This window comes from Triticum dicoccoides, chromosome 6A (genome assembly GCF_002162155.2).
Source record: "Triticum dicoccoides isolate Atlit2015 ecotype Zavitan chromosome 6A, WEW_v2.0, whole genome shotgun sequence".
NCBI classification, from domain to species: domain Eukaryota; kingdom Viridiplantae; phylum Streptophyta; class Magnoliopsida; order Poales; family Poaceae; genus Triticum; species Triticum dicoccoides.
The window spans coordinates 619,516,645-619,544,426 of NC_041390.1; the positions used below are offsets into that span (position 1 = coordinate 619,516,645).

General features: G+C 43.7%; 2 protein-coding genes across 5 annotated transcripts; one reads left to right on the top strand and one right to left on the bottom strand.

The window, feature by feature from the left end:
- The first annotated feature begins 17,482 nt into the window (after positions 1-17,482).
- LOC119318551 (protein C2-DOMAIN ABA-RELATED 5-like) lies at positions 17,483-19,125 on the top strand. Its single transcript, XM_037593124.1, has 3 exons — positions 17,483-17,859; positions 18,216-18,311; positions 18,450-19,125. The coding sequence occupies exons 1-3, from the start codon at positions 17,743-17,745 to the stop codon at positions 18,738-18,740; spliced, it is 504 nt and encodes a 167-aa protein (XP_037449021.1). The 5' UTR covers positions 17,483-17,742; the 3' UTR covers positions 18,741-19,125.
- A 3,054-nt stretch (positions 19,126-22,179) lies between these two features.
- LOC119318552 (OVARIAN TUMOR DOMAIN-containing deubiquitinating enzyme 12-like) lies at positions 22,180-26,854 on the bottom strand. 4 transcript variants are annotated; one of them, XR_005154155.1, is made up of 12 exons: positions 26,498-26,854; positions 25,038-25,212; positions 24,854-24,940; positions 24,636-24,769; positions 23,949-24,022; positions 23,720-23,774; positions 23,461-23,535; positions 23,288-23,361; positions 23,146-23,194; positions 22,959-23,043; positions 22,748-22,867; positions 22,180-22,653 (listed from the first exon to the last, which is right to left on the bottom strand). XR_005154155.1 is itself a non-coding variant. In XM_037593126.1 (12 exons), the coding sequence occupies exons 2-12, from the start codon at positions 25,174-25,176 to the stop codon at positions 22,586-22,588; spliced, it is 897 nt and encodes a 298-aa protein (XP_037449023.1). In that variant the 5' UTR covers positions 25,177-25,206; positions 26,498-26,854; the 3' UTR covers positions 22,180-22,585. The 4 variants fall into 4 exon arrangements, 3 of the variants coding, with proteins under 3 accessions (XP_037449023.1, XP_037449024.1, XP_037449022.1); XM_037593126.1 differs by having other exon boundaries at positions 22,811-22,867; positions 25,038-25,206; XM_037593127.1 differs by having other exon boundaries at positions 22,811-22,867; positions 24,869-24,940.
- Between the last annotated feature and the right edge of the window lie 928 nt (positions 26,855-27,782).

Consider the following 27,782-nt stretch of genomic DNA (forward strand, 5'->3'; position numbering starts at 1 on the left):
TTTTCTTAACTTTTATACATATATTGAAATATGAATTACTAGTCAAAGGTCCATCTTGAATGCTGGTCACTGTTCAAATGACGGTATATATTTTTTGATATGGGAGCAGTTTATACATTGTGATGCTAATTTCTACACTACTGAGCACATAAAAAGTGATGCTTCAACTTCTCGTGTTGGAGTGTGGCACTTTAAATATGTTATTTAAATTTCCAACTTCAATTAGGGTGCCCGGAATTCAATAATAATAAACTCTACTTAAAATTTCCAAAAAAGTCTAGTTTTTGATAATTACTGATGCATTTTTCTATGTACCTGCAAAGTTTCAGTAAATGATATAAAGATTTGTATACTACATATTCGTCTTTTTGTGTACAGTTTACATATGAAATATTTGTTGATGATTTTTTTAACTTTTTTTTGCCTGGGAGCCTGAGAGGGGATATTATTGATCAAGGATTAAGGTTACAATCGGCATTCTGATGGCCGCGTATCGATATATCTTTCATTGTAACGATCCACTCGAAGCTGAGCTACATGCGATCATGCAAGGTATGGCCTTGGCCATGCAGCACTCCGATCTCCCAGTGGTTGTGCAAACGGACTCCTCGGAAGCCCTGTCTAGCTTGACTAACGGTGCGTTGGTTCACTCGAGATACGGTCATATAGTTCTGGAAGTCAAAGATCTGCTTGGTAGTAGAGAGTTTTTTCCACAAAAGATTAGTAGACTTCAAAATAGAGTTGCCGATCGTCTGGCGAAATATAGCTGGTCCGAACGAGCTACGGCTGTGTGGCTTGGTTCGGTTCCACCATGTATCGAGGACATTTGGCCCCTCGACCGTAACTCTATTCATATGTAATAAAACTCCCTTTACCCCCGCAAAAAAAATGCGTTGTTGCGATCGTCCCATCCAGGCGAGGCTTTCAACAGGGTTCACACCCCTTTTCATTAATTTCTTAACGGAAATATATCACTACTAGTTCATCCTAAGTAATGCAACTGGAAGAACAGATCGAAGGGGGCGGGAAAGGGAGGAGTGAGCTAGAGTATTAGTAGGAAACCCGATGTGGATGCTCAAACTCGAGGTATCCACCACGGGGCTAAAACCTGCTAACACTACATATCTCGACTGTGTACCAATACCCAGAAGTCTCAAAAGCCACTAGGCATCATAGACTACACACATATGTATGTGTTTGTATATCCTTTTGTAGAATTTATTTTTGTAGGTGTAGAAAGATTTTTTTTTTCATTGAAAAACTGAAAAGGCTACCTAGAGCCCGGTCTCCAGACACATTTGGGGCCAGTTCTTTTCGGCGATTCTTCCAGAATCGCCCCCCTCCCCAGCTTCTCCCAGAATCGCTACTCCATATTTTTTTTACAATCTTATCTAGTTAAGATCTAATTAGCTAGGATTGTAAAAAACATATAGAGTAGTGATTCTGGGAAAAGCTAGGGAGGGAGGCGATTATGGTAGAATCGCCCAAAAAAATTGGCCTTGATCGTGCTATGGACAAGCTAAAGGTAGCGAGTGCGCCGGAATAAATAAGGCGGTTGCCGCGCGCCTTCTGTCTGCGCGATTCCGTTATGCGATTGCGGCCTGCAAAGCTCGCCATGCGTGTGAGCACGGCAAAACCAGCAGTGGCCGACGTCTGTACGTTCGTGTAGGACAAACCTGCCAAAGTGCATGGATGGATGCTGATGGCGACGACCTACGCCGGCCCCAGGGGCGGAGACAGGCCCCAGGCCCCCAGGGCCTGGGCCCGGGGTGTGAGGCCCAACTCCTTTGGTGAATGTACTGCTACCTAATACGTGAGGCCCAAATCCAGGAGAAATGCTTGAAGGCGGCCCGGGGCACGCGGCCAGCCTGGCTCCGCCCCTAGCCGGCCCGGCCTTCTCCAAAACTCAAGTAAATAGCATAAAACTACTAGTTTACAGGCTAGGGTTACAAAAAACTACCACTTTTTAATTTTTCTCAGAAAGCTACCAGTCGCGTGGTTCGCTGTTTCAAAAAACCCAAAACGCTCGTGACTAGCGATTGAACCGTTTTTCTGATCGCCCGGACCCACATGTCAGGCCACCTGGCCACGCGCGCTCACGGCGGGCCGTTGACGGCCGTTAGCCGACCGGCCCGGTCGGAACTGGGGTAAATATGAAGGAAATATGCCCTAGAGGCAATAATAAAGTTATTATTTATTTCCTTATATCATGATAAATATTTATTATTCATGCTAGAATTGTATTAACCGGAAACATAATATATGTGTGAATACATAGACAAACAGAGTGTCACTAGTATATCTCTACTTGACTAGCTCATTAATCAAAGATGGTTATGTTTCCTAACCATAGACAAAAGAGTTGTTATTTGATTAACGGGATCGCATCATTAGTTGTATGATCTGATTGACATGACCCATTCCATTAGCTTAGCACCCGATCGTTTAGTATGTTGCTATTGCTTTCTTCATGACTTATACATGTTCCTATAACTATGAGATTATGCAACTCCCGTTTACCAGAGGAACACTTTGGGTGCTACCAAACGTCACAACGTAACTGGGTGATTATAAAGGAGTACTACAGGTGTCTCCAAAGGTAGATGTTGGGTTGGCGTATTTCGAGATTAGGATTTGTCACTCCGATTGTCGGAGAGGTATCTCTGGGCCCTCTCGGTAATGCACATCACATAAGCCTTGCAAGCATTACAACTAATATGTTAGTTGTGAGATGATGTATTACGGAACGAGTAAAGAGACTTGCCGGTAACGAGATTGAACTAGGTATTGGATACCGACGATCGAATCTCGGGCAAGTAACATACCGATGACAAAGGGAACAACGTATGTTGTTATGCGGTCTGACCGATAAAGATCTTCGTAGAATATGTAGGAGCCAATATGGGCATCCAGGTCCCGCTATTGGTTATTGACCGGAGACGTGTCTCGGTCATGTCTACATTGTTCTCGAACCGTAGGGTCCGCACGCTTAACGTTACGATGACAGTTATTATGAGTTTATGCATTTTGATGTACCGAAGTTAGTTCGGAGTCCCGGATGTGATCACGGACATGACGAGGAGTCTCGAAATGGTCGAGACATAAAGATTGATATATTGGACGGCTATATTCGGACACCGAAAGTGTTCCGGGTGATTTCGGAGAAAACCGGAGAGCCGGAGGGTTACCGGACCCCCCCCCCGGGAGAAGTAATGGGCCATATGGGCCTTAGTGGAGAGAGAGAGGGGCTACCAGAGGTGGGCCGCGCGCCACCTCCTCCCTGGTCCGAATTGGACTAGGGGAGGGGGCGGCGCCTCCCCTTTTCCCTCTCCCCCTCCACCTCTTTCCCCCTCCTAGTAGGAGTCCTACTCCTACTAGGTGGAGGACTCCTCCTGGCGTGTCAAAGCAAGGGCCGGCCGGCCTCCTCCTGGCTCCTTTATATACTGAGGCAGGGGGCACCTCTAGACACACAATTGATCCTCGTGATCGTTCCTTAGCCGTGTGCGGTGCCCCCTGCCACCATATTCCACCTCGGTCATATTGTAGTAGTGCTTAGGCGAAGCCCTGCGTCGGTAGAACATCATCATCGTCACCACGCCGTTGTGCTGACGGAACTCATCCCCGAAGCTTTGCTGGATCGGAGCCCGGGGAGCGTCATCGAGCTGTACGTGTGCCAAGAACTCGGAGGTGCCGGAGTAACGATGCTTGGATCGGTCGGATCGGAAATAAGACGTACGACTACTTCCTCTACGTTGTGTCAACGCTTCCGTTGCGATCTACAAGGGTACGTAGATCAGACTCTCCCCCTCGTTGCTATGCATCACCATGATCTTGCGTGTGCGTAGGAATTTTTTTTAAATTACTGCGTTCCCTAACAAAATAAACCCCCTCGGTCGGTTGGGCGCTCCTGCTCACTCAACCTCTCCCTGCTCGCTCACTCCCCTGCTCTCACTCCCCTGCTCCAGTACGAGCTCGCCGCCGCTCGCCGTCTTTGAGGTGGGTCGCCGTTGACCTCCTTGCCATCATGCCTTCCTGGAACGACGAGGAAACTAGCTCGGAGGAGGAGTGCGAGGTCGTCAGCATGGACATGGGACTTATGGTAAGTTCTTTGCCACCTAGGGTTAGGGTTAGGTGCTAGTAGGCCTAGGCTACCGCCATGGATCTTGCTAAGTGTAGTGTTGCTGTTGTAGGATTCTTGTTCAATAGTGAGGCTGGGGTTTGATTGTAGGATTGATGTAAGCTAGGGTTCATCTCAGTACAGTGTTAGGGTTCATGCTGAGTTGGGGATTTTTTTTAGTGTTCATGTTTAATGAAGCGTGCAATTATATTCTGGTGTTGAGTGCAGATTGAAACTAGTGTTTGCCGGTGAAGGAAATATGCCCTAGAGGCAATAATAAAGTTATTATTTATTTCCTTATATCATGATAAATGTTTATTATTCATGCTAGAATTGTATTAACCGGAAACATAATACATGTGTGAATACATAGACAAACAGAGTGTCACTAGTATGCCTCTACTTGACTAGCTCGTTAATCAAAGATGGTTATGTTTCCTAACCATGAACAAAGAGTTGTAATTTGATTAACGAGATCACATCATTAGTTGAATGATCTGATTGACATGACCCATTCCATTAGCTTAGCACCCGATCGTTTAGTATGTTGCTATTGCTTTCTTCATGACTTATACATGTTCCTATAACTATGAGATTATGCAACTCCCGTTTGCCGGAGGAACACTTTGTGTGCTACCAAACGTCACAACGTAACTGGGTGATTATAAAGGAGCTCTACAGGTGTCTCCAAAGGTACATGTTGGGTTGGCGTATTTCGAGATTAGGATTTGTCACTCCGATTGTCGGAGAGGTATCTCTGGGCCCTCTCGGTAATGCACATCACATAAGCCTTGCAAGCATTACAACTAATATGTTAGTTGTGAGATGATGTACTACGGAACGAGTAAAGAGACTTGCCGGTAACGAGATTGAACTAGGTATTGGATACCGACGATCGAATCTCGGACAAGTAACATACCGATGACAAAGGGAACAACGTATGTTGTTATGCGGTCTGACCGATAAAGATCTTCGTAGAATATGTAGGAGCCAATATGGGCATCCAGGTCCCGCTATTGGTTATTGACCGGAGACGTGTCTCGGTCATGTCTACATTGTTCTCGAACCGTAGGGTCCGCACGCTTAAAGTTACGATGGCAGTTTCATTATGAGTTTATGTATTTTGATGTACCGAAGGTTGTTCGGAGTCCCGGATGTGATCACGGACATGACGAGGAGTCTCGAAATGGTCGAGACATAAAGATCGATATATTGGAAGCCTATATTTGGACATCGGAATCGTTCCGGGTGAAATCGGCATTTTACCGGAGTACCGGGGGGTTACCGGAACCCCCCCGGGGGGGTTATTGGGCCTACATGGGCCTTGAGGGAGAAGAGAGAAGGAGACAGGAGGTGGCCACGCGCCCCTCCCCTTCCTAGTCCGAATAGGACAAGGGAAGGGGGGCGGCGCCCCCCCTTTCCTTCCTCTCTTCCTCCTCTTTCCCCCCTTCTCCTTCTCCAACTAGGAAAGAAGGGAGTCCTACTCCTGGTGGGAGTAGGAATCCCCCCTGGCGCGCCCTTCCTTGGCCGGCCGCCCCCTCCTCTTGGCTCCTTTATATACAGGGGCAGGGGGGCACCCTAGGACACACAAGTTGATCTTCGTGATCGTTCCTTAGCCGTGTGCGGTGCCCCCCTCCACCATATTCCACCTCGGTCATATTGTAGCGGTGCTTAGGCGAAGCCCTGCGACGGTAGAACATCAAGATCGTCATCACGCCATCGTGCTGACGGAACTCTTCCCCGACGCTTTGCTGGATCGGAGCCCGGGGGTCGTCATCGAGCTGTACGTGTGCTAAGAACTCGGAGGTGCCGGAGGAACGGTGCTTGGATCTGTCGGATCGGGAAGACGTACGACTACTTCCTCTACGTTGTGTCAACGCTTCCGTTGTCGATCTACAAGGGTACGTAGATCACACTCTCTCCTCTCGTTGCTATGCATCACCATGATCTTGTGTGTGCGTAGGAAAATTTTGAAATTACTACATTCCCCAACAGCTGGTTATTTTGGTTGCAGGAGGAACCAGACACCACTGTGGAGCCCCTTTTCTGTGGCCAACTTGAGCTTGCTCATCCCAAGTGCATTCTGCATCAAATGAGGCCTATTAAGCATGTTGCTTTTGAAGGGCCTTTAACAGGAAGGTGTTTCTATGGCTGCCCAGTCCAGGTTAGATGGCAATAAACTTTTCTGCTATGTATGGTCACTGATGATTGATATGATGCAACACTTTGTTTGATATGATGCCAATAAACATTTTTCTGCTATGTATTTTTGTTACTTTGGAAACTTAATCATAACATTATAGTAACTTATCATATCTCATTTATGTTAATTATTCATTGTTAGAAATTATCAAGTATATACAAGTTAATCATGGAACTAAAATAAGCTCCTAGTCCATTTGTAATAACTTATCACATTTATAAATGCAGGAAAATGGTGTGACTTGTGGTGTTGTAGAGTGGGTTGATGGGCCTTGGCCAACTGTTCTCCAGAGATGTTTATGCAAGCTATGGGAGATGTTCCATGAGCAGAACTTTGGAAGGGTACAGGACAAGGAGAAGTTTGATAAGGAGTTGGCCAGGCTTAAGAGTGAACATGAAAGGGAGTTGGCCAAGCTTAGGACTGAAAATGACAAGCTTTGCATTGAGTACACCAAGCTTGTTGATGATGTATCCAAGATGTTTGATTGGCAGGATGGTAGGGTGGACAAGAAGGTGGACCAGAAACAAGTGGAGGAGGAAGAACTTGAGAAGAAGAAGGAGGAGCTAGAGGAGAAAGATATGTTGGAGGTGCAGATGGAAAAGCTCAAACTTGCAAAAGAGTAGAGGTGCATTTTGCAGAGCCAAGCTGATATCATCAAGAACACCAGGAAGGCTATGAAGGATGTTCAAGTTGACGAGATGTTCTTAAGAAGGAGAAGGCAAAGCTTGAGCTTGTTGTTGCTGAGGTGCTGAAAGAAGGGTATGGCAGCAAGGAGAAGTTAGAGCAAATCAAGGCCATCCTTGAGTCTTGAAGTGGCTTTGATATGTTGGTGAAGTAAGTACATCCAAAGGCCTTTATATAAGGATGTGGCTTGGCATGACTGCAAGTGATTATGGGTGTACATTTTGGGGGAATGTGAAGTTTAACCTAGTGTAAGAACCTTATTTACTATGTTGTTAAGTTGTAATGGATCACCTATGCTATTAAGTGTTGTAATGGATCTCCTATGCTATTATGTAGTGGAAAATGGATCTCTTATGCTACTAACTTGTGGAAATGGATCTTGTATGCTATTAAGTGTTCAACTTGATCTTCTATCTTTTAGATGTTATTTGTTAGCCTACATATATTATTTCTGTGGGTAATTGGGCTTAGTGGCCCACTATTCTCTGACCAAATGCAACCCTAGGCCTACTAAACCCAACCCCATCCATTTGTCAATATAAACCCCTCCCCACCCCCACCCTTTCCCAGTCACTCCACCAGCCGCCACCCAAAAGAAACCCTACAGATGGATCCTGACATGGGAGATGTCACAGAGGAGGAGGGGGAGGCTGTGGATGTTAGGACAGCAGCAACAACACAGAGGAGGAGGAGGCGCAGGCAGAGGGCACTAGAGGTGGCCCAGGATGAGCAGCAAGAGGAGTTCAACCGCCGACTCCCAACAAGGTACTGGAGAAGTGCAATGACGAAGAACTGGAGCTGGTTTTCACTGGTGGCAGGGGAAGGTCATTCATGGAGATCATTAGGTGGGCAAGGATGAGGGCAGTCATGGCTCCTCATCCAGCAACTAGGGCCAAGTGGGTCCGTTTCTTCGAGCGATATGACTGATATGTCAATCTCATCTCATCCATCTATATACCTATCTATCTTTCTATGTTGGTGTACTATATAAGATCTATTCTATGTAATAAGTGGTGTTTGATGCTACTCTAAACCAATGTATCTATGTATTTATGCTACTCTCAATGAATTTATGCTATTCTCAATGAAATGTACTGACTGAATTCACTGACAGAAGATACACTCACTGAATGAACAGACTGCATAGTAGTTATTACAAACCATGGTAGTTCAACTGATTGAATATCTCTAAAATAAAATAAAGTTACAAACCATAGTAGTTATTACAGACCATAGTAGACCCAAATCCATCCAAGAGCTCAAGTTACAAACCATGGTAGTTCAACAAACAGAACCATGCCAAATGAACTCAAGTTACCCAAATCCAAGAGCTAGTTACCACTTGCATAAAAATAGTCTTTCAGCCTCCCACTTGGCTTCCTGATCCTCTTTGACCCCTCCTGGACAACAGTTGAATTTGATTGCCTTGATGCAATGAAAGTTCTTCTCTGGGCACTTGAAGATCTGGTGTTCTTTGCTGGAGAAGATGTAGATGATCTGGTGTTCTTAGCAGGAGAAGAAGTGTTAGTCCTGCTCCTCTTAGTTGGTTGTGCTTGTGCTATAGCTGCTGGAATAGTTGAAGTAGCCCTTTTTCTTGCCCTAGGTCTAGAATTAGCAACTAGAGCTGGTGAAGGTGCAGAAGGTGTAGCTCTTGCTGTAGCTGGTCTTGCTTCAGGTGTAGTAGCAGCAGGTACTCTTGGAGGCCTCTGAGCATTTGTAGCCATAGAAGAACCAGCTTGAGAGTAATTTGCTCTATTTTCCTACACAATTAAGAAACATTGTAAGAAAATGAAGAATGAAAAGAGACAATGAAATGAGACATGGCCTCAAATGACCTGGTGCTTGTTCATCCTCATCTGAAACTTAGGCTTCAAAGGGTCACCACAGTTGCTGAACCTATGCCCTTGCTTCTTGCAGTTGCTACATATGACAGTACCAATTCTTAAGGTATCCTTTTTTGCTGGCACCTCAAATACACCTTTCCTCCTGGCAGTTTGCTTTTTGCCCTTCTTTTCTTTGAACACTGGTGGAGATATGCCATGTCCAGGTGTATGAGGCCAGTGGTCAGGTCCTGGAACTGGGAAAATTATATGCTTGTATGTTTCACAGTACATGGGCTTTTTGAAGAAGTCATTGACAAAGTCTTCAGGATGTAGCTTCACTTTCTGCATTGCAGCAATGGAATGACTGCAAGGCACAACAGTCATGTCCCACCTCCTACAGTCACATGTATGGTTGTTCAAGTTAACACAATATGTGCTCTCAGAGCTACTAGTCACCTGCCAGATGCCTGGACCTGCCATGTATGCATCACAATACTTAGCCCACTTCTTGCCTTCTTCTAAAATTTCTGAGTAGGTTGGTGTAATCTCCCATCTACATGACTCTGTTTTCTCTCTGGTTTTCTGAAACTTGATCATCAACTTTGTTCTTATGCCCTCCAGCATAGTCCTGATTGGCTTGTTCCTAACATCCAATATCATTCTGTTGAAGACTTCACTGAGGTTGTTAACAACCATGTCAGTTTTGCAAACAGTATCCATTTTATATCTTGCCCATGTATGGTCTGGTATCTGTGACAACCACTGTCAAGCTTCAAACTTTCTTTCTTCAAATTTTCCATCCCTTTTTCATGACCACTCTTAGTGAAGGAATAGGCAGCCTGATCTAAGTGTTTCTTGAGTTCCTCCCCTCTAAAACCAGCAGATTGAAAGTTGGCATATATATGTCTAAGACAGAACCTCTGTGGGGAGTCAGGGAATACATCATTGATTGCATTCAACAATCCCTGTTAATTATGAATTAATGATGGCTTAGAATGATGGATAAGTATGATAGTCAGGGAATACATCATTGATTGCATTCAACATACCTTTTGCTTGTCAGACATAATTGTGTACTTGCCAAACTTGTTCCCACTTTCAATAACAGTTCTCAGCTGTGTGAGAAACCATGTCCAGCTGTCTGTCTCTTCCTTGCCAACAACACCAAATGCAATGGGGAAGATGTTGTTGTTCCCATCCCTGCCAGTAGCTGCCAATATTTGTTGTCCAGTGCTGAGCTTGATGAAGCAACCATCTAAACCTGAAAATATGATCACATTAGTTGCAAAAAACATGAATGCAACCATCTTAGATATATGTGTAAGGATCAGGTACCTATAAATAGCCTGCATCCATTGAGAAATCCCTCTTTGCATGCAAAAAGGTAGTAGAACATGTAGTGGAACCTAGGGGTAGGAGCTGGATTTTTTAGGTCCTCTTTGGTTGTCACTATGCATCTAATGCCTGGATTACTATCTAACACACATTGTAGATAGTCCCTTAGTCTGTGATATTGGAGTCTGTGATCTCCTTGCACAACTTCAACTGCTTGCCTCCTTGCCCTATATGCCAAGCTTTTAGGCACATGAACACCAAATCTTTTCTTTGTGTATGACATAATTGTCTCAACACCATCTCCAAGGTTTGATCTAATGGTATCCTCACAAACCTTGGCAACCCAGTTTACTGTAACTTTGGTGCTCTCTCCACTTGCCCCACAAGTGTGATCCAAATTCATCTTCTTGATGCTGAAAGTAGACTCATTTGCTATTCTAGAGGCCACTATATAAAACTGACAACCTTGCTTTCTATCAAAGCACCAAGCAATAACCCTAGTTGGTTCATTTCTGTGATACTCAAAATTCCTAAGTGTCCTGACATGGAAATTTCTTAGTGCTTCTCTGAACTCCACAACATTTAGGAAGCACAAATACAATGCAAACTGCTCATGTGCATTAGGGACTGATGGATCATACCACCTCCTCTCCTTCCTCTTCTTCAACCTTCTCTTCCTACCAGAAGGCAACCTTGGAACTTCTTCTTCATCACTAAGACCAAAATCACCTGGAAAGCAGTATTCATCAGGTTCAGGCACCCAATCTTCAAACTTGATGTATTCAGGCTCACTGTGTGACTTGCTAGTTGGGCCTGGATTTCTGACAGGATTAAGCTTCTTTGCTCCCTTCTCTCGTACAACTGAGGGTTCTTCATGTTCAGAAAGGATTTGGTCTTCCTCCCAAAACTCAGAAGGTTCTGAGTTTGCTCCACAACAGTGATCTGCAGGTTCTTCCTCACCCCTAGTCTTATGGATTGTCCCTGTGCCTGCCTCATCTTCACCCCTACACCAAGCCTTGTATGATATATTCTGCCCTTTGTAATCACCCCTAAAAAACTCAAAATCTGAAGAGGATTTGTCCATCTCATCTTCATCTTCATCTTCATCTTCATCGTGTTCTACTTCTACATCTTCTTCTTCTTCCACAACATTTTCCCCCTTGTTGAAATTACAACTCTGTTCTGTGTTAAGATAGGGCTCCTCAGGGATTGCTGCTGCCAAAGTTGCATTAGGGAGTGGATACAGGACCCCTTGTTGGGAAACACTATAAACAACAGGTTCACCAACATGATCAATGGGGATCTGCTCCTCAAGCATGATGTGATCCATGTTAACATCTGCTGGGCTTGGATCAGTAGGCTTTCTGACAGTGATGTTCAGGATCTTCTTATCAACAAACCAGTCAAGCATGTCCTCTAATGCCTCCTCACTATCCAGGACCTCCACCCCCTCCAAGCCCTTTCCCTCTTCCTTTACATAAGTCAGACAAGCATCCATTCCATAACCCTCCAACTCAGCCAATGCTAATATGGTCAGATAACTAATGTCTGAAGAAACTGAATACTTTCTCTCCATGTTATCTGTTCCTTGAAAATGTAGCCTCATGTCCCAAATCTCATCATCTAAGCTGTAGGATTAAATTGACAAACAATTAATTTTTAACTCACCAAAACTTTAAACAATGACCAAATGTACTGAACATTACTGAACTTTCTTCTAATTACAGTGAATGCACTGACCAAATGAACTAACCAAATGCACTTTCTTCTGAACTGACTTAACCAATAAAACAATGTACCATGCCAAGAACAAACAATTACTAACCCTAGTTCTAAATTGAACTAAAGGACCCAGAAATTTGTAATTTGAACTAAAGGTATGAAGTGCCAGAAATTTCTTACCTCACTCCACCAAAGGATGAAGCCCAAGTGTGGCCGCCTTCTGGATCCGCGTGGATGGACTTCGCCACTGCCCTAGCCGCGCGGACTGCCGAATCTGAGCACGCCGGATCGACCTCAGCCGCGGGCGGTGATGGCTGCTGCAACCGCTGCGCCGGGAAGCTCGAGCTGCCTCGCCCTGGGGCCACCTCTGGATGTCCACCGCCCTCCTGGCCGGTGACGCCTTGGCTCAATAGCTCGTCGCCGCCATCGCCAACCTAGGTCACTGCGGGGGAGAGGGGGAGACTGAGAGAGAGTGCGGCCCGACCAACTCCTTTCATTCCGACCGGACCGAACGGGCTAACGACCGTCAACGGCCGCGCCGTGAGCGCGCGTGGCCAGGTGGTCTGACATGTGGGTCCAGGCGGTCAGAAAAACGGTTCAATCGCTAGTCACGGGCGTTTTGGGTTTTTTGAAACAGCGAACCGCGCGACTGGTAGCTTTCTGAGAAAAAATAAAAAGTGGTAGTTTTCTGGAACCCTAGCTTGTAAACTAGTAGTTTTATGATATTTACTCCCAAAACTCAGAGTATCGGACATGGTACCTCGATTCTAGACCTTGGAGAAAGATAAAACCAGGACATGCGAGCAGGGCCGGCCCTAGGCCAGGTTAGCAAGGGGTGGTGGCCCTGGGCCCGGCCAACTAGTGCCCCGACCCAGGGGTGCCCCTATGTCTTGCTTGACGAGAGACGAAGGGAGCTCCAAGCGCCCCATATCCTATTTCGCGTGTTAAGCGCCAGTTACAGGCAATTGCACTAACTGGCCCACACCCCCTCCCGGCACTACGTGAAAAATGGGCTGGCCATATAGGTTTTTCCCCGCAGTTTTTTTCCGCCAAGTTTTTCTGGGAGTTTTTTTCCCTGTGGTTTTTGCTGGCATGGGTTTTACTCTATTTTCATTTTATATTTTTCTTTTTCTTTATTTTTCAAAGGGGTGAACAATTTCGTATTAAAAAACTTTTCGCAAGTTTAAGAACCTTTTTCAATTTTTTGAAATTTTCAAATTCACGGAATTGTCAATTTTCTGTAAAAATTTCACCAGATTACGAAATTTGTTCAAGTCGTAAACTTTCTTCAAAATCGTGAATCTTTTTTAAAACTATTTTTTCTATTGTTTTGTAATCTTTTTTAAATTTCGTGTTTTTCTTTCAAATTACAAACTTTTTTTAAAACTCTTTGTGAACTTTCTTATCAAATTACTGGTTTTTAAAAAAATTACAGAATTTCGAAGTATTGAACTTTTTTCCAAATTCGTGAATATTTTTTCTAAATAACATGAGCTTTTCCCAATTTTGAAATTTATTTTAGTTTTTTGTGAACATTTTTTTCTGAGAAGTCAACGGTCAACTCTCCTTGGCAGTGGTGTGCATTCGAATTTTTCTGTTTGATTCGATTAAGTTTATATGGTTTTTATTCTTCGGTTTATATGGTATTATACATTGATATAGTTCGGATTCGGTAAATAAGCAAATTAACCAAAGTTGATGTGAATTTTTTAGCTAACACATACTTTTTCACGTGTAAAATACATGATATATATCATAATGAGAAAATAATAATTAGAAAATGATAAAGAAGGGAAAGTCAACGGGCGCTGGTCCACTAGGTAAACAATTTTGAAAACTCAGATGGGTGGCCCATATACTCGCGTGCGTCAGCGCCCGTTCCCTTAACTGGCGCCCAAGGTGATATTTAGGAGGTCTCAGGGAGCGCTCGCATCAGGCATTGCGACCGGGCCGACCCAGGTAAGTTCCAGGTTAATTAATTTTTTTCTCTGTTTTTCACTATGTTCTTTTCATTTTAATATTATTAAATAAAAACTTGTAAATATATATATTTGGAAATGTAAAACTAACTAAAACTTTTAATTTCAAAAAATTGATAGGGCAATTTAAAACATTGATAGCTTAATTAAAAAATGGTTGATAGCATAAATAAAATTGTTTGTGACATTTAAAAAAAGAAAAGAAATTTTATAAAAAATGTATGTAACTCTATAAAAATGTTAATAAATATTTCTAAACTTTTTAAACATATATAAAAAATCATTTGTATATGAAAAATATACGGTGTTTGTGAAAAAATTAAACATCAAGGCCTGTTTTGGTTCTTAGGATAGGAATTTCATAGGAATAGGAAAATCATAGGAAGTGAGATGACATGGATCTCAATTCCTATGGAGAAAGACATGTCATTTGACGCATAGGATAGGAATTTTTCTATTGAGTCTAGGCTAATATTTTTGAGAGAATTCCTTATTTAACACTGTCTTAAATTTTGTTTCCCTGTTTGACACTGAAAATATTTCTCTTCCTTATCTAACATCAAGGTTAAATTTTATGCCTTTTATAACACTTCCGTCTATTTTGAGCCTTAACGGTGTTAAATAACACTTAAAAAGACCCTTTTGCCTCTAATGTGATTTTTGACCAAAATTTCAATACTTGCATGCATGTATGATTAGCCGGGTGTATTGGGTGTATACGCATACAAGACAGCACACGAATACCCGAATACGCATGCGCACATGGTATGGTGCGGTCATATGTGAGGCAAAGCTAATTAGCTAAGGTTACATGCAGCAATCCGTCAAAAAAAAGTTTACATGCAGCAACAATCCATCAAGAGATAGCACGTACGAGCACATGCATACACCAGCTTCATGACCAATCGTGCATATATATTTAACCTGCCGTTAAAGCTCATCGCGGATAAGAAAAGAAATGTGACCCTGCTGGCACTTGCGCTGCTCCCGGCCTCTGCTTTCCTACGCAGCACTGGCCCCACTCGTCTCATAGTGCCACTGCTCCACCCTCCGCCTGCCGCCGGCTGCGCGCCACGCCACAGTGAGCTCCATGCATACCGTATAACCGTAGGCACATGCCGTCGTGCTGCCACAGCTGCTGTTGCCATAGCCCAGGTCCCGGAGGTGAGCACTGCATCCTGCACGTCGCTGCAACCCAAGCCGAATGAGCCGCACACAGCAAAGCTTTCTTCCACTCACGTCGCTAGTTGAACACACATGCAAGAGCTCTATGTGTAAGGGCAAAAATGTCTTTTTACATGCAATCTAACACCGTTAAACCTAAAAATGGACGGAAGTGTTATAAAGGGCATAAAATTTACACTTGGTGTTACATAGGGAAGAAAAAGTTTTTCAGTGTTAAATAGGGAAACACAATTTAAAATAGTGTTAAATAAGGAATTCTTTCAATATTTTTTCCCTTTGAAATGTGAAGGATCGATTCCTATCCTATATAGAAATAGGAATTCATTCCTACACACCAAAGGGCTCCATAGAAATATTTCCTTCGAAAATCCTATCTTATGAGATTCCTAGAAAGTTGCTACAAACCAAAGGAGGCCCAAACATGTATGTGAAAGAAATGTTAATCTCTGTATTTAAATATGCTAATCATGTATTAAAAATTTTAATCAAGTATAAAAATGTTCTTGATGTATATTAAAAATGTAGAAACAAAAAGTGATTATTAAAAATGTAGAAATAAAAAATTATTATTAAACAAATGTGAATTATTTATTTGAAAATTTCATAACATTTCTAAACTTGTATAAAAATGTTATTGATGTATTTGGAAAAAGTACATTGCATGTGTAAGAAATATTTTTTCCCAGTAAAATATGTTCACCAATTATTTGAAAAGACTCCATTGCAAATCTAACGGCGGATTTTTTACCATGGAAAGTTGACCATTTTTCATGGCAAATTATGCTCTTTGAGGATGGCAAGTTTAGTCAGCGAGCATGAAAAATCCACTCCGGTTTACTTTTTTATCAGAAAATTGTCGTGCTTGCGAACTAAATTTGCCATCATCGTGCCAATATAAAATGCCATGAAAAACATCATATTTGTCATGCCTAAAAATCTGACTTCACATTTTTAGTGTTTCCGTTGAATTTTTTTTACCATATAGTAAAAAAAGTGTTCAACAATGTATTAAAGAAAAAAAATGTTCTAAAAAGTTTCCTCTCATTTTCCTCCCTAACCCTAGGCGGCTAGGGCAAACTCTCCCCTCTAGACTTCGCCGGCGAGCGCAGGGAGGGCAATCCCGGTGCCTTCTCTCCGTTTAGTAGTTTAGGCTTTATTCATCGCAGGTGCGACGCTCAAACGAATGTCGACGCTACTTCTTTGAGTTTGTCTTCCGGGCTCTGATCCTCATCGAGTTTATCCGTTTGGACGTAGTAGACGGAGCTTCGACGTAGATTCCTGCCATATCCTTAGGGCGATGAGGTTATGATTTCTCGTCATGTGGCGAGATTTTGTGTGAGGTGCTTATGATCTATGTAAGGGTTCAACGTAGATGACTGCAGCTCCAAGGCGCTGGTCCTTAGGGGCACTTGCACGGAGACTTCCCGACTATCATCGGCAAGGTCAAGCCGGCTCCGATAGTGGAGCGGCGACAACGGCGCGTCGGTGGCTTGTTCTGGCGGTGGTAGTGGTCGTTCGTTGGTCTCGGAATCTCGATGTAATTTTTTATTATCTTTGAGATGCTTTGTACTTCCGCTGAATTTTTATAATAGATTTGATCTTTTCACAGAAAAAAAACAATATATTTCGCGTGTAATCTAAAAATATACATTGTGTATTGAAAAAAGTAGGTATGTGTTGAACAAAGAAATAATCGATGAAAAATGACATAAGAGTAAAAAAACCAATAAAAACTGAAAAAGAAACCAAAAAAGACGATGAAAGCCAATGGAAAAGAAGAAAACAATGAAAATGGAGAACTTTTTTGTTGGTTTAGTAGAAGTTGTCAAATTTTGGTAGTCCGGTGACATATATGATGAACCCCTCTATGCTATGTGTGTGATCTAGATAAACTACATGTGTTAATTTTAACATTGCACAACAATCTATAGATCTGAGGATTTGCTTATGAGGTACACGGACGTGAATAAATGAACCTGGCGAACGTTCGTTGTAAGGAGGGTGGCAAGCGAACCATCTTTGCTGGCAGTTTTAGTTGTAAAACAAGATTAAATGATATCAGTTTTTGAACAAAAATTGCCTTCTCAGGAAGAAAATGCCATGTCTTCTGAAAAAAAAAGCCACTGCTCCCCACTTCATCACAACTAAAATTCCATCGAATCGTTCGCTTGTGCCACCTCCCCTGGCGAATGTTCACCAGTTAATTAGGAGGGTCCCAAATGAAAGGTCCAGCTGTTAATTTGCAGTCGATCGAGATCGCCGAGAAGGACATGTGCAATGACCCGGGCGGCACGGCGATGTCTCCTTCGTCGGAACCTACGTACACATGGCCAAGAAATCACAGATGTCACGACCTTAGTTTCGTTTGTGACAAGTCAGTCCCGTCAGCTGAAGAAAACGCACCCACGACCTTAAATGGAATCGATGGATATGAGCAGTTCAGAAATAGAGAGTGGGCATGCGTTGTTGGACGGAAGGAACGCCGCTCCCCGGCCTCCCATTCCCAGGTTGGATGCATGCATCTGCATATGCATAGGCCTAATCCGTCTCCGAGTTTTAACGACTCCCCGGCGTTTCCGCCACTCGCGTAAAGCAACGTAACGTCGACGACGACGACGACGACGATCCATCTTCTTCTCCCCCGGACCGGGATCCATCTTCTTGTTGTTGGTAGCTCCTCGATCTAATCGATCCATGGAGCGCCTGCTTGGGCTGCTCAAGGTGAAGGTGGTGCGCGGGCTGAACCTGGCCATCTGCGACCCCCTCTCCCACAGCAGCGACCCCTACGTCGTCATCCGCCTCGGACAGCAGGTTCCTACTTCTTCTCGTCCAGCCTCTAGATCAATCGATCGATCGATCATCAAGTAGGAGTAATAACAATGGGCCGAGTGCATGCTACATCTAAAATTCATGCATGCTTTCTTTATATTAATCTTGTTTCTTCAATTTCACCCGGTAGATAGCTAGCACCAAGCAGATGATCGATTCAGATCTGCTTGGTGCCAGCTATATCCGAGGCGGATGAAACAAGCAGACGATCTATTCAGATCTGCTTGTTTCTTCAATTTCATTCATGAGTAATCGATTCAGATCAACAATTAAAACCACTCTCTCTCTCTTTCTCTCTTTTTACCCGGATTTTCTTTTCTTTTCATGTAAATGTGCAGAAAGTGAAGTCGAGCATCAAATATAAAACCATCAACCCAGAATGGAACGAGGAGCTCACCCTGTCTATCACAAACTGGACGCTCCCCGTTAAGATTGTAAGTTTGATCAACATCTCCCTCCCAATCAGGATTTCACAAACTCACCGCCAATATACTCTACTCTGATGATACAACATTTCATATCTCTTAGCTCCTAAAACCAACCTTTGGGATCTCATTTTATTTCCGTCACAGGAAGTCTTTGACCACGACACTTTCACCAAGGATGACACCATGGGCGATGCAGAGTTCAGCATCCTCGACTTTGTCGAGATCGCCGTCAAGGACCTGACCCATGTCCGTGATGACACGGTGATGAAGACGTTCCAACCTAACGAGGAGAACAGCTACTCGGCTGACAGCCACATCATGTGGAAAGACGGGAAGGTCACTCAGAATATGGCCCTCAAGCTAAGGAACACCGACACTGGCGAGCTCATCATGCACCTGGAGTGGGTTAACCTCCCCCCAGGCATGTCGCGGTGATTTGATTTGCAGAGGGAGGCCAGCTATTGCCTGCCTTTTGTGATCGTAATGTTTGTTTCCTCTATATATGAGCTATGAAAATAATTAAGCGATGTCTGTCCCATTCTTTACATAACACCCACTGTAATGATTTGTGGATCTCACCCGGACGGTGCGTGTATAATATGAGCAACGTCTTGGTGAGATCCGCAGATCATCACAATGGGTGTTACGCAAGGCATGTGATAGACTTATACTACTGGGGGTAATGCTTGCTTTCAGTTTTGGTTCTGCATATGTTGTATGGCTTTTTTAATACAAAAGGGTGTATTTTGTCCTAAGACACCTGTATATATAGCCACTCCATGTTAATTTGCCATCGATCATATTGTCAACACACATTTAATTGATAATAATTTTGACCTTACAGAGTATGCACGCCATGTCAAATTTCAGCTTTTGCTCTAAACATCACCCTGAACCTTGATATGTATATGATGAGACTAGTATGTTACCGCTAACAGAATATTATTCTGTTGACGTTTTCTTTCTTCCCGAGAACTAAAGAAAGGCCCCCATGCGATTAGGGTTGCCTCGCCCCTCACCGGCACCGCCGCCGATCTACCTCGTCTTGTGTGGCCTTAGTGCCATGGAGGCACGGTGGATCTCGACCCTTGATGGTGGGAGGGCCCATGCTTCATTTATAGTGGTTGTTTAGCCTACTTAGAGTTTGTATCCTGCTCAAGAAGGCGAGGCGGCAACGACTTCTTGAGGATGAAATAAGGTCTCTCCGCATAGCCCTGTCCCGGCGGTGCCTCTCGCATCGTGGGACGGCGTGTGGAGTTGTGTCTCCAACGGATCTCGCGGGATTTGGTCGATGTTATTCTTCGGTGGATTTGCATGGATCCAGTATTCGTTCGTTTGCGCTCATGCGTCTACAGGTTGGATCGTTTCGAACTTCATCGGCGACGGTTGATGTTCTGATGTGTTGTGTAACATCCAAATGCAGCAAACCATTATTTTAATTGTGCTTTTAATTATGACCTATATTGCATTTCAGGTCATTGCTTTAGTTTGAAATGAGGTTGTTTAAACCCTCACTTGCATTTCAAAAAGGGTCGTTTGCATTTTTTGTCCCTACTCGAACCACCTACTCAGATTTACCCCTAATTTTAAAGCATGCTCAAATTTGCCTCTCCGCCGTTAATAAAAAGATGCCTTAGTTGAAATGGGAGTAGCACACACAATAGTCTCTTCAAGAAGCTTAAACCATTCGTTGTCATCTCCAAGTAAGCCTTGAGCCCCGCATGCTTATGAAAGTGCCATACACTACACCATTGATAGACCTGAGGTCCCAGTAAGTAGGCGACACGGCGGCACGGATGCGGGAGTAGAGAGCGAGAGAGGCGGCCACAGGGGCGCCGCGGCACGCGAGTTTGGTGTGGAGGAAGCAGCTGCGGGAGGGCGTTGCAGAGAAGAAAGCACCAGGGACAACGAGAACCCGCGGGGGCGGAATACGACCAATTCATCCACCTAACTTCTTCTTTCTCTGTCTCCTAGTCCAAACTCTGTTAGAACTATCCCAAGTTCACTCGGAAGGTAACTTCAAATAAGTTAAACATCTTGGGTCTTCATGTTCTTGATTTATCGCACACCATTCGGTGAGCGTTGTTTTATGTGCATTGGGTTTCTTAATTACTTTTTCCAATCGAGAATATTGGTGAAATATGACCCTATTCATATCAGGGAGATGGACAACTAATCTTTCAACCAAATGTTCCCTATCACGTATAGCAAAGGCAAACATGTGCCAATATGCTTCGCAAGCACACAAGTACCTGAAATAAAAGGAAGTCATACACATCAATAGGGAAAATGGTTTAAAAATCCATATATGAGATAGAAGAAAATACAAATAAGCAAAGAAAATTACCTATACTTGATAAATTCCAATCTCATTTCTACCAGTTGGAACACCTAACACCTAGGGCAACAAACGAGGGAGGCTCGAACACAGGTCAAAATCTTACGCAAGCAAAATCATGGCCTTTAATAAGATTGTCGAATAGGTACTTCAACAAATTTGTCTTGTTACACAACTCAACATTTATACGGGCCTGGACCTCTCCAGCAAGACCAAATGATGTGGTACAACCCAACGATTATCAAGCTTGACCCTACTTTTTTCTTTTGGTACATAATGTCCCGATAAACAGTAAAAGTGTTTTCATCAATTATTATTTCTTCGTTGTCGCAGATAAACCCGGCAGATCCCTTGGTAGGGTGCCCTAGCGTAGCTATTAGGTCGGAGGGAAAATAAGGAGCAATATTTACCCAATTCGGGCCCGCATGCACATTGTGACTGGGGTGTGTACAAAGTACAGATGAATACTAAGGGATTGTATGTTATCATCAACGAGCTCCGCCACGAGCTTACATAACATACCGGGGGTCCTAGGGGTATAGATCCTAGCCGGCTACATCGATGGAGGTAGATTCCTCCATGGCTTCGATATGTTCGGCTTGTACAACAAGTCTTCCCGAGTCTCGCGTATAATCGTCATGGGCCGCACAACATGGCCCATGATGGAACCGACCAAGGGGTCCTCAGTCCGACCCACCAAGGCAGGAATCGTAGTGGTTCGAGACCCCTGCGCCTGGACACCTCATTCATTTAATTCATTGAGAAAAAAAATACTTACTACGCCTTGTTTGAATGCATCCATCTCTTTCCCGTCTGACTCACAGCAAAAATCAATTGCAGGTCAACCTCTTTTTCTTCTTCCTTTTTCATAAATAATGATGTTTTGTACTCCCTCTGTCCCAAAATAAGTGACTCAACTTTGTACTGAGTCACTTATTTTGGGACGGAGAAAGTATTTCCCAAAAATATGATGTTTTGTTCTCATTTATTCTGACATTGAAACCGTGATCGGAGACTATGCTTTATTGACATACATGGATTTTATTTTATTTTGAGACAAAAGTATATGCGTTGTATTTTTTTTTATTTCACTGAGGGAAATTTACATATGTTTTTTTAATGGAAGGAAAATTTACATCTTTGATTTATTTTATTTTATTGAGGAAATTCACATGCTATTTTTTTAGCGAAAGGAAAATTGACATGCTTGGATGGCCAAATGCAGCCGAGGCCCGCACCGTTTAACTAGCCCTAACCTCTTGAGAATGTTTCATGGGCCTCCACTGACGCAAAATGATCTTTTTTCTTTGCGAAAAGACGCAAAATGATCAATGGGCTCTCTCTGATCCCCGTGGTTACTAGGTGCCACTCGGGTTAGTACTTTGGCCTCCACAACAGACGCTTCACAACCTCCAAAAAAAAAATCTAACCGAGCAACATTTCTCACACAGAAAAAAACTAACCGAGCAACTCTCTTCCCGGACCAAATCAACGACATCTCAAACAGATCCATTCTAAAAAGAACATCGCAAATACTCGACAGATTCTTTAACACTGCCTCCACCCAGTTATTATTATTAGTATCACCATCCATATCATTTGTATTCCAAATGAATGATTAACTGTATGTAGCCTCATTCCGGCAAAATTTTGTATGTAAATACACAACAGAGCCTGCAGTGCGACCCAAAACTATATACGGGACAGGTCGCATGTTCATTATTCCTTCCATTCCAAGTATCTATAATATTATCTCAGACAACCATAACGCCTTTTTCTTTTCTCTCCTCCTGTCAGAGCGAGCGCACGCCGCCGCGGCGACCCCTCCCGGGACGACCAGGAGTGCGCCCCGGGGCCATCCATCTCGGTGGAGAAACAAGAGTGCTTTGCACGCCGGAACGCCGTCAGAGTACACGCGCCGAGGCGGGGGAAGAGAGCCTCATCAATGGTGGTGCTGCGAGAACGGCCACCATCTCCTCTTCTTCGCCGTGTGATGCAACCTCGGAGCGTCTGTTGGCAACAAAACCATAGGACAGAGAGGGTTTCAGCGATTACTGTTACAAGGCAGAGATCGCGGTGTCGGTGTGGAATGTTGGTTGCATACGTTTGCGACGGGGACTGGACACGCATTGCATGTATGCCAATGGCAGGCAGGCATGCTACTCACCGTTCTGTGGAAATATCGAGTTGTAGTGAACCTCCGCCCAAAAGCTCAACAACACCACTGAAACCAGAGAAAAAAAATAACAGAGTGCAGAGTTAAGTGTCAAAACCAACCCACTTGGAACTGTAAAGAAAATTAATCATCTGCATACCTTTGTTGGACTTCTGAACCTTGGGTTGGATCTCGATGTAGCACGTATCCTTGAATGAGGTCATGACGAAAATCTTCACTCCGTACTGCAACAGATTGTCGAATTGCGTTAGAATGGGCATTAGTAAAGTACAGCCCCTGCCAGCTGTGATATATGTTATGCCCATGAGTAAGACAAATATAAGCACCTTGTCAGCAGCAGCCTGTAAAGTCACATGGTCACCCCATTCACCATTTCTGTCAGTTTATGCACAAGATATTAGTTGGGGAAGCATTCACATGTGACTAATTTGTACTAGTCATGAACAGTTTTTGGACTGTTGAGCTTACCGCGATACTTTCTCCAGATACTCATCATATGCCATGGGGACGTATCCATCATAGGCTTCCCGGTTACTTTTAAGCTGGAAATGATTATTTATCAGCCAAAGATGAAAGTGTGAAAACAAAGAATAAAGCTAAGGATCATGATTCACGAAAGAAAGATTACTACTGTCGATTACCTGGCTAATTATCTGCTCCCTCACAAACTCATGGTGGTCCGGAGTTTGGTACAGCTGATCTGATAGTGCACGGAACTGTGGAATTGAGAAGGTTAGATTAGCATCAATTGGTTGTGGCTTATGTACTACATGGTCTGACAGTAAGTCATGAATGATGGAATAACTCAAGAGAACTGACCCAACTACTGCTGCTACTATGCTTATTTCAGCAAAATAAAACTAAGTATTCAGGTGAGGATGGATGGCACTAAGTACAAACCTGACAATTGCCATCACCTTTCACCTTGTTCTCAGTTAGTTCATACAGCCTCAACCTACAACAACATACATGTAAATATTACTGAACTACACACGTGGACACTCTATTTAGAAAGTTAAGAAGAAACATTATCAAACTTATTCTAGTACATCCAATCCCTCATAAATTTAATGTTTCCGCAGCATTTACTATCAAAAGGAACCCATGAGAAGTGAGATTTAAGACAGACCTGTCTGACAGCCTTTCATGGTCCATGGTGGCTTCGTCGAGTGATGGAATTTCACCATTAATTTTAGGGACATGCTGGAGAGGGCAAAATAAATTGTTTAATCATAGTTGTAAGTGTAATGGAACCAAAGCTAATAACAGATGCATAAACATGTCGGAAAAGAAAAGAATGCTGATTAAGTGTGCAAATAGGAGTTTTAACTTGCAGCCTTTTTCCCATACTGAAGGTACAAGTAATAATTTATTCCCATGAAACTATAAGGAAGGCAGCAATCACAGCTTTGTATGCAAAACTCTATAAATTGAACCTAGTAGTTTTCATCTGGACGTTGCCGAATTTTAACATGGAGTTAAGAATATCTGAATTTAATTCACCTTACAATGTATTTAGAGACTTTTGGAAGAATTTCTTATCACAGTGTCCATTAAAGTAAGTAGTATTCACAATCAATTATCCAACTGACATACATATTGGTGTAATTGTCCATTGAGATTTTAGCTACATGTGCACAGGTATTCTGTCAATTATCTTACCAACTTTGGCCATTGCTTAGTAGCTACTTTAGTCAGTGAGCAAACATGGGACTTACCAAGCTTCCTTGGAAGCAAAGCTTCGTTTATTCTAGATACTAAGGAGGGAAATCAATCTTAGCGGAACAACACTGTTACTAAGGATCAATAGACTCACGGGAACTGGGACCATGGGGTAAAATCTCTTTCCTACTTCTTCCTCCATTTCATAACAGTCGTCGCTGCCAGGGTATGAAGAGGAACTAGACGGATCTACATAGACTGCCTCATGCTCCTGCCCACCAACATTTCCTGGAACACACAAAAAAACATTAAGAGGGAAAGCACAAAATGCAAAAGGTACAGGCTGAACCAGACTATGGATATTTTCACTACCAGGATGGTACATGCCTACTTGTGGGTTGTACATATCACACGTAAGTGCGGAAGAATGCAAATATGTCTCATCGGGATGTGATGCATCTGCAGAACCAAAAATATACACATGAGGAACTCAATACTGTCTCCTTTTTTTCATGACTTCTGCATAAAAGAATTGCACGACGTTCCACAAAACTACCTCTAGCATAATTGTAGTCACAATAGCTGTTGTCACTGTAACCATTAGGATGTCCATAGTAGCTGTTGGGAGCGGCAAAGGGGTCATGGAAAAGGTCGTAGGCCCAGTGGAAATTTTGATCTTTCTCGCACATGTTCATCCGTTGGGCTCAAATTCTCGGTCAAAAGCACTGCCCCTACCAAGTAGATTCAGTGATTTTAGCATAAGGGAATGAACACCAAAAGAAGAACAGAAAATGCGTGATATACGGCTAATTTTGCGTGGCTGCACCAAAGTCAAGGACTGGTGACAGATTTGACATAAATGAATGATTTGAGTCATCACGTTAGGAGCACTCTAACTAAATGTGTTTGATACACTAGTCACGATTACGACAGATCAGAGAAAACTAACAGATTAGTACGCAATCCTCCTCCAGGGACCACTACCACATTATAAGATATTATTAGCACAACTTCTTATCAGTCTAAGCAACCAAATCAACAACCTAATAACATGCAAGATCAAAGGCCCTTTTGATTTGTCGTACACTGATTGAACAACCCAATATGATGACTCCCATCACACGTTAGCAAAACAAAAAAGCTGGAATAGTCCCATAATCCAATCAAAGGCTTTTTATAGCAGCCTTAAAATAGTGGATTGCGCCATAACTGCTGATTATGCTTGGGAGGCCGTTCAGAGAGCGAACCAACTGCAGGTGATATCCACCTTAAATTTCTTTGATAGGAACGGCTGACGTGCTCGGTATCAATTGCTAAATGAGGGCCTCACCTACTGCTGTCCGCTCAAAATATGATATATGTAAACTGGTAATAACAAATACTAGTATGGATTAACAACAGATATCGATAACTGTTTCTAGCTACCCTGTTTTCCTGCAGAGTTAGCGGCTGCCGGCCTCAACAGGAGAAATGGTGGAAAAGTTGCAAGATTATTAATTATTCCTGCAGAGTTAGTGGCTGCCTCACGAGGAAAAATGGTGGAAAAGTTGCAAGACTATAATAATACTAATAACCCAGTCAGAAAACGAGGGAACGAACGGGCGGTGTTGTCCTGAAAAGCGGCATCAACGATCATGGAACCGGGATTGAAGCAACCTTAGCAGGCAAGGCTGCGGCTTTGCTCCTTTATGTTCATGGGGCAAATCATTTGTACAGAGAAAATAAAAGGGGGGAAAGGCATTCCTTTTTGTTGGCACAAGCTACCACATACAACCAATTTCTTCAGTTTTGGAGCCTCGCAGACGGACAAAACAGAGCATCGTCAGCGGCTCATAAATTGCAACAAGATCAACGCGGCTTCGATAATAATCGAACATAAAGCAGTCGACAAAGCAAGATAATAATGATAAAATCGGCGCAGGAGATAAGCTCGGGATCGCGTCCCAATTCCCCCTCCTGAAAGCCGCCGGCATCGATGAACAAGAGGGGAAATCAGAGAAAGCGAGGCGCACTAACCTCGAGCTCCACAGAACGATCAGCCCCACGCGGGACGACGACGACGACGGCGGCGGCGACGGAGGCGGGGGCCAAGACCGGATCTTCTGCTCCCCCGGCGAGGACTAGCGGGCGACGGCGGCTCCGGGGGGATTGAGCGAGCAGGCGAAGCAGCAGCAGAGGGAGCGGCGGGTCGGGGCGGGGGTCATCCGGGAGGCCTGGAGCATGGGGAAATTGCTCGGCCGGCGGATTGGGGGATTGAGGAGGAAGCAGCAGGAGGAGTTCCTGAGAGGTGTGGTGTGAATCGAGCGCGAGAGAGAGGGAGGAGAGAGGCGGAGCTTATTTTTATTTTTTTAATATTTTCTTCACTCGCTCTCTTTCGGCTGGCACGCGGCCTCTGCTGTTTATAGTACTCGATGTACTGTAGAGGGGGTGGGGGGTGGCTGTTTAACAAAAACGACCTCGAGGTTGCTTCTTATTGCTCCAGAGGCCCTCGGAGTGAGCAACACGATTTTCTATTCTTCTCTCCGGCCGGTCCGGCCGCCTCATGGAACCAACACTTGTTAATGACCGGCTCCTTGTCACAAGGGAGAAGAACACATGGTGGTGGCTTTTTAAAAACTTAAAAAACCCGCCAGATATGACCATGTTTGGAATAGACTGGTGGGGGTTAACAACAATGGTGTAGCCTCCTTTCTTGAGAGACGGGCTGCGCCCGGTCGATGGCGACGCGACACAACACGACGTACCGCGCGGCGGCCCTTTCGGTTTGTTTGTTACCCGTTGGGTTTGCACCCTCCTGGTGGAGACGTAGAATAAGGGTGTGCGATGTTGACGGTGACGTGGTTGATATGGGTCGAACGCTTCGGTTTGTGTTTACATGTTGAGCGCAAGGAAGAAGGATTGGCGCCGCGATGACGTCATTGATTGTCATGCATTTTCTTTTCATTTATTTGTTGCGGGGAAATGAGATTTGGCGTCAGCGGATCGGTCCTTTGTAAAAAGCACACACCGGGTTTGCGCCGGAGCTGGTTATAACAAGGTACCGATAACTCGAAAAAGCCGAATGGATCCATGGTTGGCGCGCTGGTATTAGTTGGCCAAGTGTTGTCAAGAAGTATGTATGCTTTTGATTCTTCGATTTGTCTGGTCGGTTTTCGTTGTAGGGACAATGAGTTGCTTAAAGGGTACCGCTGTATTTATGACAATGTTAATGATTGTACTATTGCTCATACATGCATGGCACAAATACTTGCACGCCACTGCTTATTTATTGAAAGAACTGTTTTGGATATTCTTTTAACAA